At 39.3% G+C, this 12,685-nt stretch overlaps 2 protein-coding genes across 2 annotated transcripts in view; both read right to left on the bottom strand.

The window, feature by feature from the left end:
• Positions 1-223: 223 nt before the first annotated feature.
• CCNG2 (cyclin G2) lies at positions 224-8,898 on the bottom strand. The gene is made up of 8 exons (XM_037830052.1): positions 8,623-8,898; positions 7,494-7,631; positions 6,728-6,865; positions 5,448-5,698; positions 5,178-5,256; positions 4,987-5,085; positions 2,630-2,835; positions 224-1,639 (listed from the first exon to the last, which is right to left on the bottom strand). Exons 2-8 carry the CDS (start codon positions 7,629-7,631, stop codon positions 1,516-1,518), a joined length of 1,035 nt encoding a protein of 344 aa, XP_037685980.1. The 5' UTR covers positions 8,623-8,898; the 3' UTR covers positions 224-1,515.
• Positions 8,899-10,658: 1,760 nt separating this feature from the next.
• The window catches only part of SEPTIN11 (septin 11), a 222,213-nt gene continuing 220,186 nt past the window's right edge, over positions 10,659-12,685 (bottom strand). The window contains exon 10 of the mRNA XM_037830046.1: positions 10,659-11,291. Within this exon, the coding sequence (XP_037685974.1) occupies positions 11,276-11,291 (16 nt within the window). The 3' untranslated portion in view covers positions 10,659-11,275. The remainder of the gene's footprint in view (positions 11,292-12,685) is intronic.

Genomic DNA, 12,685 nt, shown 5'->3' with positions numbered 1-12,685 from the left:
TGAGCCCACCTCTGAAAGAGGTCAATTCCCAAGTTACAGATTCACTTTATGTATATCCAAGGCTGAGGGCCAAACTGTGGACTGTGGTAAATTTATTAGGAAATAATACCTAGAGGATTTCTGGTAGCCAGTCAGAGGTCCAGCACTCCTGCCTCATGTCAAGACTTCCTTCTGAAATTCAGTAAGAATTTTTTTAACCAAAAGATTAAAAATTAACCTGTGATTGTATAATTCATTAATATGTTTATTCTGAGTTGTAATCCATTATCACTTCAAAATGATCCACTTCAGAAAAAGTGTCCAGTGGATGCTGACCTACCAGTAAAAAAAGTCAGTCATTGATGTATAATACAAAATACACAATAAATTATACTTACATGCAATGACTAGACTATCACACACAAGGTAAAAAAATACAGAATTTTATGTACATCTTAAGATTTACATTTTCATATACATTTTATAAAGTTAAAAAAACAAATTCTCTGTGCAAAATCTTGTGTACAGAGTTTATATAATCCCATTCTTATGGCTATCCCACCACAAAGATATGCTTAAAACTATTAATACTATACTATAAACACTTTTATACTTCATATTCAATCTTGGCACCCATATACTAATACCATTATTTTTGAAATGATACTACAAAGGAATTAAAACACAATCATGCAGATGTTTCTTTTAATATAAGAAACATTTTAATATGTAAAATGTACTACTAATCGACATTTATCAATTCCATAGTTACCTAGTTCTGTTTAACTTCCTGTACCGCTTTCATACAGGTGCATGCAAAACTAGCAGATCATGGATTGTTTTAATAACACATTAAAAGAATACTATGAACTGACAATACTTAGGCATTAGGAATGCAACAGCCCTAACCTGTCTATTATTTCTGCTTTAGCAGAAACCTCAATTTAGACATTAGTTACTAAAATCCACAGATACGCTGATACTATAATTCCTAAGTGTATAGGATCTGCATCAGATAGTACATCAATCACTTAAAAAAACAAAACTAAGATGGTGTTTGACATTTAAGAGTATATTCTCTGTTCTGAGACTGGAGGAGAAAGATCTAAGATAAGCCATTATCTTATCCCTGTTAAAAAGCACTTCACACTCCCAATCTGTTTAAATAAAGACACCCGAAGGCTTTATAAAAAGTTTAGGATATGCTACACTATTCCTCTTTAAAAATCTTAGACAGTAATAAATTGAAGGTAACAGCCGCTTCCCTCCTCTCCCAAGTAGCTAAAGATCCAGAAGGAAAATAAAGTGCCAATGTCTAAAGTATTTTCAATTGTTTAAGAAGCACTAACTCATTTGATGGCTTAAGATGAAAAATGAAAAATAGGCCAGTTCTGATCTGAATAAATAGAAGGTAGGTAATTCCAGTCTATGCAATTCCTGCCTATACGGGGGCTGGACCAGAAAACTACCTACTCCCCCATTTATTGCTTTGAAACCTGTGCACACACTGAATTCTGACACAGAACAATTCTATTTCTAAGATGGAAAGCACAGGGTCTTTGCCACTTTGAAGTTGAAAAAGAAGGTGCTCTCTTGATCACTGGATGGAGAAATGCTGAGACCCTCTTCTCCACAACTCATATCTTCACAAGAGTCTTCACTAAAGTAAAAGAGACAGGACAATTCCATTATTTACAATACATTTAAATGTTTAATGGGCAAAATAGAACTGCCACATGAACATCCCTTGTCTTAAGATTTTCATATTCAAAATTTAATTGAAAGTTTAATTTATGCTCTACACAGACAACATTTAACTTACAAGGATTTCCTAAATCTATTGTAATCACATTAGAAAATATATTCTTAAGAGGTGTAAACAAATTACTATCACCAAACTATTATTCTTATATAAATTAATATTTCTATCAACAAATAATTGTGCTATTCTAAGCATTTTAAATCCAACAAATGCAAACTAAGGACAACATATCTCCTAATCTATCACATGGTATTTTGCATGTCTTTTTAGCATTGATAGTCTCAAATCAAACCAAGAAACCAACAAGCTATACAAATGGATCTGGGGGTCCTTTACCTGCTTTCCCATAGAATAACAATCAAATTCAGTAGAATCAAATAATTCACTTTTCAAACAAAAATAATTAAACTCCAAATAAGACAAAGACATTGGACAAAACTACAGAAACATCTATAGATGTCTGCCCCATTAGCTGTGGTGGTTCCCTTAATTTGTAAACCATCCCTCACCTTCTTCTCATAGCACCATGAGGAATTCATAGTGAAACAGCCAAAAATGCTGTTTCTTTTTTTTTTTTTTTTTTAAACTAAACTGTGTATCAAAGAATAAGAAGGATAAGGAGGGAGATTGGAAACAACCAGCCTTTTTTTTTTTTTTTTTTTTTTAATTTTAAGGCTAGAATGCACAATAGATATCTACTTTTTCTTCTAAATTATTGTCTATTTTAATGAGAGTCTTTCTGGTTAATTTTCTCACCTGAAAAAATGAGGATATTAGAGTGGGGCTTTCTGCAATGCCTTACCTTATAATATCCCATGGTTCTATTTTGAGTGTAAAATCAGTAATATGTAATCTGAAGAAGTCTAATTAGTCAAGGAACCTGCTTACCTTTCGCTTTCATCAAAACAACCCCCCTCTGGTATTGTGGGCAATTCTGGAACACTATAGTAGCTGTTGTGGAGGTTCTGGGCTGTGCGCCTTGAAACAATCCAAACTAACTTTTTGTGATCAGGTTTGCAACATTCAGGAGAAGAATACTCGGCTAGGCATTTAGAAACTAACTCCCTCCAGTAAAAGAACTCGGTGTCATTAATCTGAAAACAAAAAATATTTTAAAGAAGATGTTATGTCAGTTGTTCCAAACCTTGCTGTACCTTGAAATCACTCAGGAATCCTTAAATAAATACTGATTCCTGGCTCCCACCCCTAGATGTTCCGATTTAATTTATGATGGGGTGTGATCTGAGAATCAAGATTTTTCTTACAACTTCCCTGGTGTTTCTAATGTGCAGCCAAAATGTGGAAATCACTGATTTAGGGAAAGAAAATCATAGGTATAAATAATTCACATAGGATTCCAGACAGAAAGCTCTAACTGTTCTTAAAAAATACACTGACCTAAAAACAAACAAGGTCTGTTAAGAAATCAACAATCAAAGAAAGTTTTAAATAATCTCAATATTAAGAAATTTAACATAATTTAAGTTTCGATAACAAAGCATTTGGATTACTAATAATATGTACAGTTATGACACCAGACACATGCCAGTGGCAAAGTTAGCAATATGAGAGAAGAGGATGGAAAGGACATAGTTCCTCCACTACTGGGGATTACACCCCATTTATTTCAAGGAATCAATTTTCATTGAAGATAATTCCAGATAACACTATCATAAAGTTTATACACAAAAACTAATAAATTCGTAATTAAACCAAAATCTAGAAATTATCTATGTTATAAACAAAATGCTTCACACTATAAAATCTTTTACCACCTGTAGAAAATTTTTACAACATCCATTTCTATCTAATCCAGTTATATTTTAATTTACCAGCAATCTGGCTTTTCTACTCCCTTGTCCCTAACTCTACTGAAAGCACCCTCGGACATATCCAATGATCTTCAATTCTTATTCTATCGGACCTTTGAAAATTCAATATTCATGACCATCTCTTCTGGAAAACCTCTTTCCAACATCCAGTTTACACTTCTGGTGCTCTTACTTGTCTAGACATATCTTCCTTCACTTGGCTCTCTAATTGGGGGAAAGGCTACCACTGAGACCCCAAGGCTTCAAGTAGCCCCTAAGCAAAGGACTACCACACATTGTATTGGTTTCAATGATCACTTTCTTGTGAGAAATTTCAAATTTCGATCCCCAACTGTAGTTCATCTTCTGAGTTTTTATTCCAGACTGCTAAATGCCTACTAGCAACCTACCTATATGAAATTTAAATACAGACCTCAAAATCATCCTTCTTTCATCACAAATTAATTTCTCCCAAACTTCCTATCAACAGAGCCAATGCTGTCTCCATCGATGGATCCAAATCTTGGTCATGTGTGACCTCCTGCCTCATTTCCATGCTTGGTTTCCAAAACCACAATTTAGGTTGGACGTCCTTACTCCTGATTGTGACTATCACCTAGACATACAATCTGTAAACCTACCTTAACATGACCTCCCAAACTCGTCTAGTTCATCCAACTCTCTGGCCATAAACATTTGCTGCTCAAACTTTCACTCACTATCTAAGATTTCTTTGGTTCAATGAGGGTCCCAGTCATATCCTCTCCCTGGTCTGCCCAAATTCTCTGCTAACAAAACTCCAAAGTACTCCCTAAATATTCATTAATTATCTGGCACTGAGAAACAGAACAATAAATGATAGAACATACCATCTCTTGTTAAGTTCCATCATTCCCCAATTAGACTATTAGTTTAAAAAAAGAAAACAAACCAACATAAAAAAAACCTATGGTTTTGTTGTTTTATAGCTCTGTGACTCCAGAAAGTTACTGAGCTGGCCTGCCTACAGGAGTTAAAAAGAGAAACACTGTTGATATTATTCTGATAATGCTAACTATGGGATAATGATTCAAGCCCTACAGATGTGATGGGATGCCATCCTATCATTGCATATTTACTAAGTCTACTTCCTAGCATGCATTTTAGAACAATGTACATTTGGCAGTGTACACAGCTGTATTACCATCAAGAGTACTACAGAAGGGACACTAATATGCAGAAAGAAACTCGATTAAGTGACCAAGTTCCCTTCCAGCTTAGTACTGTCTGGGTCAAAGCTGGCAAAGCTGTCCAGAACTTCCAATACTTGAAATACAAGAAAAAAATAAGCGTAACAGTTAATATCCCAATAAAACATTACTTACTGTTTAGATCACCAGAGAAAAAATGAAACATTAGGAAGGAAATTTGCTTTGAAGAACTGAAAACATTTACCTTGGAATGTTTCTTAACAAGCAGGAGAATTTCCAATAATTCCATGGATTTCAATGTTTCTACTTCCAGATTGAGAAGGCACAAAGCTAATACTGATGGCTACAACCGCAACAAAAAAGAAATAAAAATAAGCATATTTTTAAAACCCACAAAGAAAGTGTGAGACAAATGTAAGCAAGAAATCAACTTACTTTTGCTTTTGAAAAGACAAGTCGGCAGTTGCAAGCTTTCAGCTGAGCTTCTAGTTTATCAAGGCTCAATATTTCTTTCCTATATAGTGCAAAGAAAGAACAAAATATTTATTACACAACCACAGATTTAAATGATTTTAACGACTTGCCATTAAAAGTCAAAACTGAAAGCTGGGAGGGGGTAAAAATATAAATTTCATTGGCATTCTAGTTCTTGACTGTGAGCTATGGCAATGCTCAAAATATAAAATATTTTTTAATCTCACTGACCTTTCTGAAGTATGACAAAGTACAATAGTGTGGTATAAGTGCAAAAAGTTTAAGGCAGTAGTAGCTTCCAATTCATAGTGCAATTTTTCTGAAATTATTTTTTCCATCCGTTTTATGTCAGAAGAAGTACATTTACACTGACTAATCCGGATTACATCATGAGTAGATGGAATGTTGCATTCTTCTTCAACTATTCTAGCAGCCAGCAAAAAACAACAGACTCCAATGCAAGACAAATGTTTAGGCTTCACCTAAAAAACAAAGAACAAGAGCTTTCTTCTAACAACTGTCACTTTGATTTACCAAAACAGACACTTAAAAATAAGTGTAATGATGTCCCTACTTTTAAGAGAGAACACAGTCAAGTTGCTTCCCAAATGAATATTTGCCCTAACCCACAGTTCTGTTTAATCACTTTTACATTTTATGCCTTAACCTCCCTTTAGAAAAAAAGAAGTTTGAGCACTTAAATTATTTAATTTAAATTTAAACTCAGGTAAAAAAAAAAAAAAGTCAACGCAGGTTCAAAAGCTAGATTTCTCACACATAGTTATACTGGGTATTTCATTCTTATTAAATTTATACAGGGCAACCGCCTCCAAAATTAGCCTTTCAATACTAAGAAAATATACTACTTCTTTGGATATAAAAATAATACTTTATATATCTTATCTTTTTACGCAAAAATCTTTTAGAATCAACCCATACTTCAATGCTGATTTGCCCAGGAGAAATATTGTATCTGTTGTTAAGAGAAGGACATATGTAAAAGCTGCCATGGACAGATGGCTGCCCTTTTCTTTTCAGTGCCCTGAAAACTGACCCAGCAGCTGACAGCAATCCTATTGGCAGAAGAATCATCACCTTTTCTAACAGTTGCTGCTGACTATAAGACTGTGGCTCCCTGCTTTGAAAAGACTTCTCATAAGGAAGAGAGTAGGTCCCTTTAGCATACTGCTAATACTTCCATTTAACATATTTCAATATTAAAAACACCTAAGTTCCTAGAAAATATGATGGGAGATGAAACTATGAAAACCTTATTTTGAGAACTATATACACAAAGATATGTAAAAAACACAGCAAAACCTAACTTCAGATTCAACAATATACTTAAATTTGGCATGTAAAGATCACCATTCCAATTAAAATATAAAAATGTTTATATTTAGTGGACATTATTACACTTATTTGCCAAAATCTATTGAGCCTTTGCTGCTAGGCACTGCACTAGGCACTGACCATGGAAAAATGAAGTACTTATAAAAATGATTAAATACCTTCATAAAAGCCAAGAATCTATCCAAAATATTGACAGCCAGGACAAAAGTTTCAGTGCAAGATCCAAAAAAGTTGGTTAAACTCCTCAAATCTTCTACTTTGGCATTTCTCAATCGTGGACACAAAGTGTTATCATTCTGCAATAAAAACCAAGAGCCAAAGTTTATGATTTTCCTAGCACTAGACGGATAGTACACACAGTTAAATCTAAAACGTCAAATAAGGTAATTTTTTTCCTTAATCATCAAGCAATCTGGAGGGAAAGCGTGGCATCACTCAACCAAAACTATACACTTTATCGGATATGAGATGTGTGCAAAACATTACTTTTTAAAAATATACCTCAAGACAGAGCAATTGAATATGATGAACTGTTGCCACACTTCCAGAGGATTACAGCAAATAAACATAATTAAATTCCCTTGGAATGGAGGTAGAGGATTCCTTGTTTGTTTTCTTTTTAAAAAAATCATTTAAGATCCTGCTATAGTAAGTATTTAACAGGCAAAGGGTATTGCAAATGCCCTGAATTCCCACCTAGAAGCTGCAGCCTGGGGCTGCCATATATGAGAAACACTAGTTCTCTAGAGCTCTCTCATTCTTGCTAAGAAACAAAAGCATGGCCCTGTATTATGGTTTATCTTAAGATAAAACTTCGCAGCCTCAAGTCTAGATTCAACTGAAAGGAAAAAAAAAAAAAAAAAAAGATTATCTCCTCCAAACCCCAGCAACTGCTTGAGTGACTTATCTTTGCTGGAAACCTACCTCCGGAGTAGCCTCGATCAAGCTCAGTCCTTTTTCTCGAGGTTGGAATCTCTGTTCCTGTTCTAGGTAGAGGTTCAACAATCCGAAGAGCTGGACCCCTTCACGACCTGCCAGCTTCTCTGAACCCAAATCCTTCATCTGCAGCAAAGAAACCACACACTGAATGTATCCTGGGAAAACAAGAACTGCGGCCACTACCTGCAGGGAGGGGCGTCCCAATACACTCCGGCGAGGAGAGGGTGAGGGGACCAGTCACGTCCGCCAGAACCCCGGGTAAACCTCCCCCACCGCCAGGGAGGTGTGACGGGGGAGGGGCAGTGCTCGCGTCCGCCAGCCGGCGCCGGGTCCGACCGGCCAGCCGCGGCCTCCCAGCGTTTCACAACAGGAAACTGTCCCCGGGCGGCGGTGTCCGGAGCGTCCGCCCCACATGAAACCAAGTGGGAAGGGGGTCCTGCTCAAGGAACTGCAGCGGGGACAGCTACTGCAGCGGGTTCTGGGGATGGGGGCGTCGTACAGTAGCGGGGGAAGGGAGAGAAAGTCTCGCGACTGAACAAAGAACCGGAGGGAGGAGACTCTTGAGCCCCGCCGCGCCCGGAGAGCCCAGCCCCAGAAGCCCCTCTCGCTGGAGATGGGCAACTCCACCTCCGCGAGCCTTCCCCCATTCACTTCATCTGTGTCTACTCCCGACATATATCGGTGGAGGAATCCCTGTACGAAAGACCAGTGGGATAGGGAGGCCTACCCAGCCGGGGCCCAAGAACAAAAAAAAGTCCAGTGCGCCGGTTGATCGGACAACATACGCCCGATTCCGCAGCTGAGCGGGGCCCCGGGGCTATCAACCCAAGAAGCACCACCCCAACTACCCTCCGTGACAAAATGGAGGTGGAGGGAAGGACCGAGGCGGAGAATTGTCTTCATCCTCCTCGCCCAGTCCATCTATTCCACCATCATCTCTCCGCCGCCGGGTGCCAGCTCCCCTGGGTCTGGGGCTGAAAGCAGGATGGGGGTGGCTGCCGGGGGGGTGAGGGGGTGGGCGGGGGGTGAGTGCGCGGGCACTCTGACCACCCCACCACCCGGCCCCGAAAACACACAAAGAAAAAATCCTCTATCCTGGGTGGGCCCCACTCACCGTGCCGAATGCGCGCCTCCGCCAGCGGACCGGAGGGGGCTGGGCGCGGCGGGGGTGTCCGAACCAGTCTCCGAGGTCGGGGACCCGCCGCCTCAGCGGTACCCCAAGACCGACATCCGACCCTTTCCCCCAGCCACCGCCGCCTCGGCCTTACAGCCCCGGCTCCATCCTGCTGACCGCGCGCCCACCCTCCCGCTGCAACGCAGCGCGGGCCCCTCCAGACCCGCCGCTCCAGGAGCAGCTCCCACACCGTCGCCACTGCTGCGGCCGCCGCGAAGGCCGAAGCAAACCCCTTGTTTTTGTTTTGAGCTTTCGACGCCCCCAAGAGGGCGGGACTTGTGACTCCCCGCGGAAGAATCTACCGCTTGCGCAAAGATTTTGAAAAAGAGTCCCAAACCTAAACCACTGACAACGATATGTTTTTAGGCTTCCTCAACAATCTTTTGCTTTATCATCTCCGGCCACCGTCTCGGATCCAGGGCGTAGGATGGAATCTGGACGTCGGATGTATTCTGCGATTGATTCGCAGTGGGAGGAAAAGCGAATGACAGGGTTGAGAAGCGGAAGGAGATAGTCTCTGGGACTCATCACACCTTTTAAAGGGCCCCGATTTGTTTTGTTTTCGCTGTTTTGAAAAGTCCGCCCAAACTACCTGGCTCTCTGATTGGATGCAGGTGGGGAGATCCGAATGCAGTCAATCTGGAATCTGGATTGGACAACTGATTAGTCTTTGAGCCCTCTGATTGGTTTTCACCGATTCCCGCGTCTCGATCTTCCTTGGAGCCTTAGCAACTCTGGGGTTTGGATTGCGCATGCATGGGGGGGCAGATTCGAAAGAATTCATTTACTTGCCCCTCAGGGTTTTTTCCTCTCCACCCGGCCACCTCCGCCTGTCCCGGAGGAATGTCTTGCTTGGTTCTCACCCCCATAGAGTTAAAAGAGCCTTAGAGTTTTAATGACCACCGCTCCAACTAGGGGAGAGTTCTCTACGTTCCTTCTTAATTTGTCGTGCTGGTCCATTTGGCCATAACCAGTCAAATTGTCATCAGATTTTCGGGGTGTATACTTAAATGTTTACGAGTAAAATGCTATCATGTTTTGGTAGTTGCCTTAAATTGTATCCGACCAAAGGGGGGAAAAATGGGAGGATAGATGAAACAAGGTTGGGAGAAAGTTGGGAATTTGTTTAAAGTTCAGAATTTGTTGAAACCGGTTGATGGGTACTTGAGGATTCATTAAACAATTCTTTCTACTTTTATGTAGTTTTACAATTTTCCATAATTAAAATGTTCAGAGCAAGAACTGTACACATTATTGAAGGTACAGAACCATCTAATAATGATAATAGTGTACCTCCAGAGGTTATAATTGTGCTGTTGTTTTAATGAAAACTCTCATAGGCTTTTGGTCCTTGATCACCTATGAATTATCCTTAATTGCCCATTATAATTAACGTTTGTTATTAAGAGGCGACACCTCTCCCGAAGCGGGGCAAAAAGCAAACCAACCAGGTGCCTTAGGCCAGAGAAACTTTCCTACGGAATACCTTTGGAGGATGTGGAAGGAAACTCCATTCGGACATTCAGGGCCCGTTTCGGTACTTTCTCCTTCCTCCACTCTCCCGCAAACTGCATTCATGCTAATCAGAAAATAGCACGTTTGTGAGATATGATCTAAATAATCATATAACCCCTGCGAATGGATTTTCTTTTCTGCTTTTTTGTATGTTTTCTGTGAATTGCTTTATTGGTAAATATATGGAAAGGCACATTTAACTTTAGAAGCAATTTTCTCTTCCTCACAGAACAGCTTAGGAATTTTAAAACTAGATCCCATTGCATGTTAGCTGAAATTAGACACAGAAGCACAGACAGACGAACTGGAGGAAGGGAAGCTCAAAGAGCTAACATTTATTTCAGAGTGGTGTTTCTTTGTCCAGGGTTTTGGGAAATAAAATGCACAGACAGCTTTAAAATAATTTACAGGTTGCATAATTTTATTCAATGCTTCTTTGTTTTTTCAAACATTATTAAAACTAATACTTTCACTTGATATAAACTTCTTGCTGGAAATCTGTGCTGATAAACATAAATGGGGACATGCAGCTTTGAAAATAGAGCTAAGATTAGAATTACATGGAAGACATTTCCTTGTACAAAGTATAAAGAGGCTCAGTTGTTAGAGTCTGTTGAAGGACAGAAAGCAGCTGGAGGAGAAAACAAACACCATGAGAAAAGGGAGCATTTGTGACCAAAATAAGAAGGTGATTGGAGATTTATATTTTTTTAAAGTTAGAGGGCAGAGGTAGAAAAGGAACATAAGATACAGAATGAGGATGTGAAAGAGGAAATGTAAAATTATGTGGTAGCTGATTTTTAAAATAACAGAGAAGATATAAAACAAAAGAGATCCATAAATTGCCCTTTTCTTGTATCATTAAATGTTATAAAGTTATATAAAACGTATACTATAATATTTTGTAACTGGTATTTTATGTATCTTTTTTTACAGGCAGCCATTTGAATAAGTTGAACAATTCTCTAAAAGTAAGACAAGAAAGCTTTGTAAATGTTGAATTTCCTGCTCTGCAGCCCCTTATTAAATCTCAGAAAAAAGACTGGTCAAGTTGTGCACTATGAGCTTTTTATCCACTTTAATCCACTTTATGTCTGTAAAATAAAAGAGAAAAATAATTAAGAATATTGATCCAGTAGTCACATCATCCTTTTTATATATTTTTTCAAAACAGCTACTTTAAAATATGATATTTGGGGGGAGGGTAGGGAGGATGATGCAGGTTTTCCTTTTTTACGCTGATTTTTTGTTGTTTATTAATATACCCTATGTATTTTTAATGACAGCCTTTCTGCAGACTCTATCTGTCCTTATCACCTTGGCTTACTTTTCTGGAGCTGTAGGACTTAAATTATTTAAAAGACCTCCCACCCCACCCCACCCCCAGGCTAATCAGACCATACCTGCCAGCTACCTTTCAGTCTTGACTGAGCATTCTTTCTGGCAACTTTCCTGCATCATGTGCACATACAAAATAGAGAAATGAGAAATCTGGCAGTCATCCCCAACAGGGGCTTTGTGGGAATGTATTTTAAGACACTTGGTCTTCTACAGCACAGTAATAGAGTGCAACGGGGTTGAGTGATACTCTTCCTGCACAACCCCCAGTAAACCCCACAAAAGCCTAACACGGAGCCCTTTGTCCCCAGCGACATCTGAACACTGTGAAACCAGAAAGGGCACAGAAAGGAAAAGAAGCAATGAAGTACCCATGGGAAACAATGCCTGCATTCAGCGAATCCTTGACTCCTTGAGGGCACATCCTTCAAACCTACTCACACTTAGGTAAGATATTGTAGTTCTCTGTTTCTACCTTGAAAAGAAAATAGGGCATCCCCAAGTGGCTGCTATAGGCCTCCCTAAATGAATACTCAGACTTGTCTGAACTTTGTAAGGCATCAAAATTTCCACAATTCCCAGAAATCATCTTTCGCTTCAGAAATGATGGTTTTGGACAATAGAATACAGTTTTTAAATTGACAAACATCTAATGAATACACATTAGGTTTCAGACATGGCACCAGGCCTCAGGGATACAAAAAATAGATAAATGAAGCACAACTGGGAATGTACTCTGATACATCTGAGCTGTAGGGCAAATGGAATCAGAACACCGGGCTTTGAGTCCTAGTCTTCCTACTCACTAGAGATATTACTTTAGATACCTTGAATAATCCACATTGCCCTGAGCCTTATCTTTCTAATCTGTGTAAGAAACAAAACAAAGCAAAACAAAACAAAAACAACCAACCAAAAGGGAGTTCTGCCTTTTTTTACATGTAAACATTAAATACAAACATTTGTGAAAGTACTTTTGCTATAACCTCTAGCCTATTAGAATTTTTCCAACACTGTGACTTCATTAAGGAAAAGGGAGGGATCATCCCTAACTTCATCAAAAGAATCTGGTGGAAAACAACCCTGCAGGGAAAGAACCCCAGGAACAGGAATTGTAAAGCTGGCCTGGGGCCACACTCCTACCCTCCTC

Source organism: Choloepus didactylus, chromosome 3 (assembly GCF_015220235.1).
Source record: "Choloepus didactylus isolate mChoDid1 chromosome 3, mChoDid1.pri, whole genome shotgun sequence".
Taxonomy (NCBI): domain Eukaryota; kingdom Metazoa; phylum Chordata; class Mammalia; order Pilosa; family Megalonychidae; genus Choloepus; species Choloepus didactylus.
This window is presented reverse-complemented; position numbering and strand designations above follow the sequence as displayed.

Excerpts from the sequence above, each read along its gene's own strand:
- CCNG2 (XM_037830052.1), bottom strand. The coding sequence starts at position 7,631 with ATGAAGGATTTGGGTTCAGAGAAGCTGGCAGGTCGTGAAGGGGTCCAG. Across the intron at positions 5,699-6,727 it reads GATTCTTGGCTTTTATGAAG|GTGAAGCCTAAACATTTGTC; the intron begins GTATTTAATCAT and ends TTTGTTTTTTAG. Across the intron at positions 5,257-5,447 it reads CTTTGTCATACTTCAGAAAG|GAAAGAAATATTGAGCCTTG; the intron begins GTCAGTGAGATT and ends TGCACTATATAG.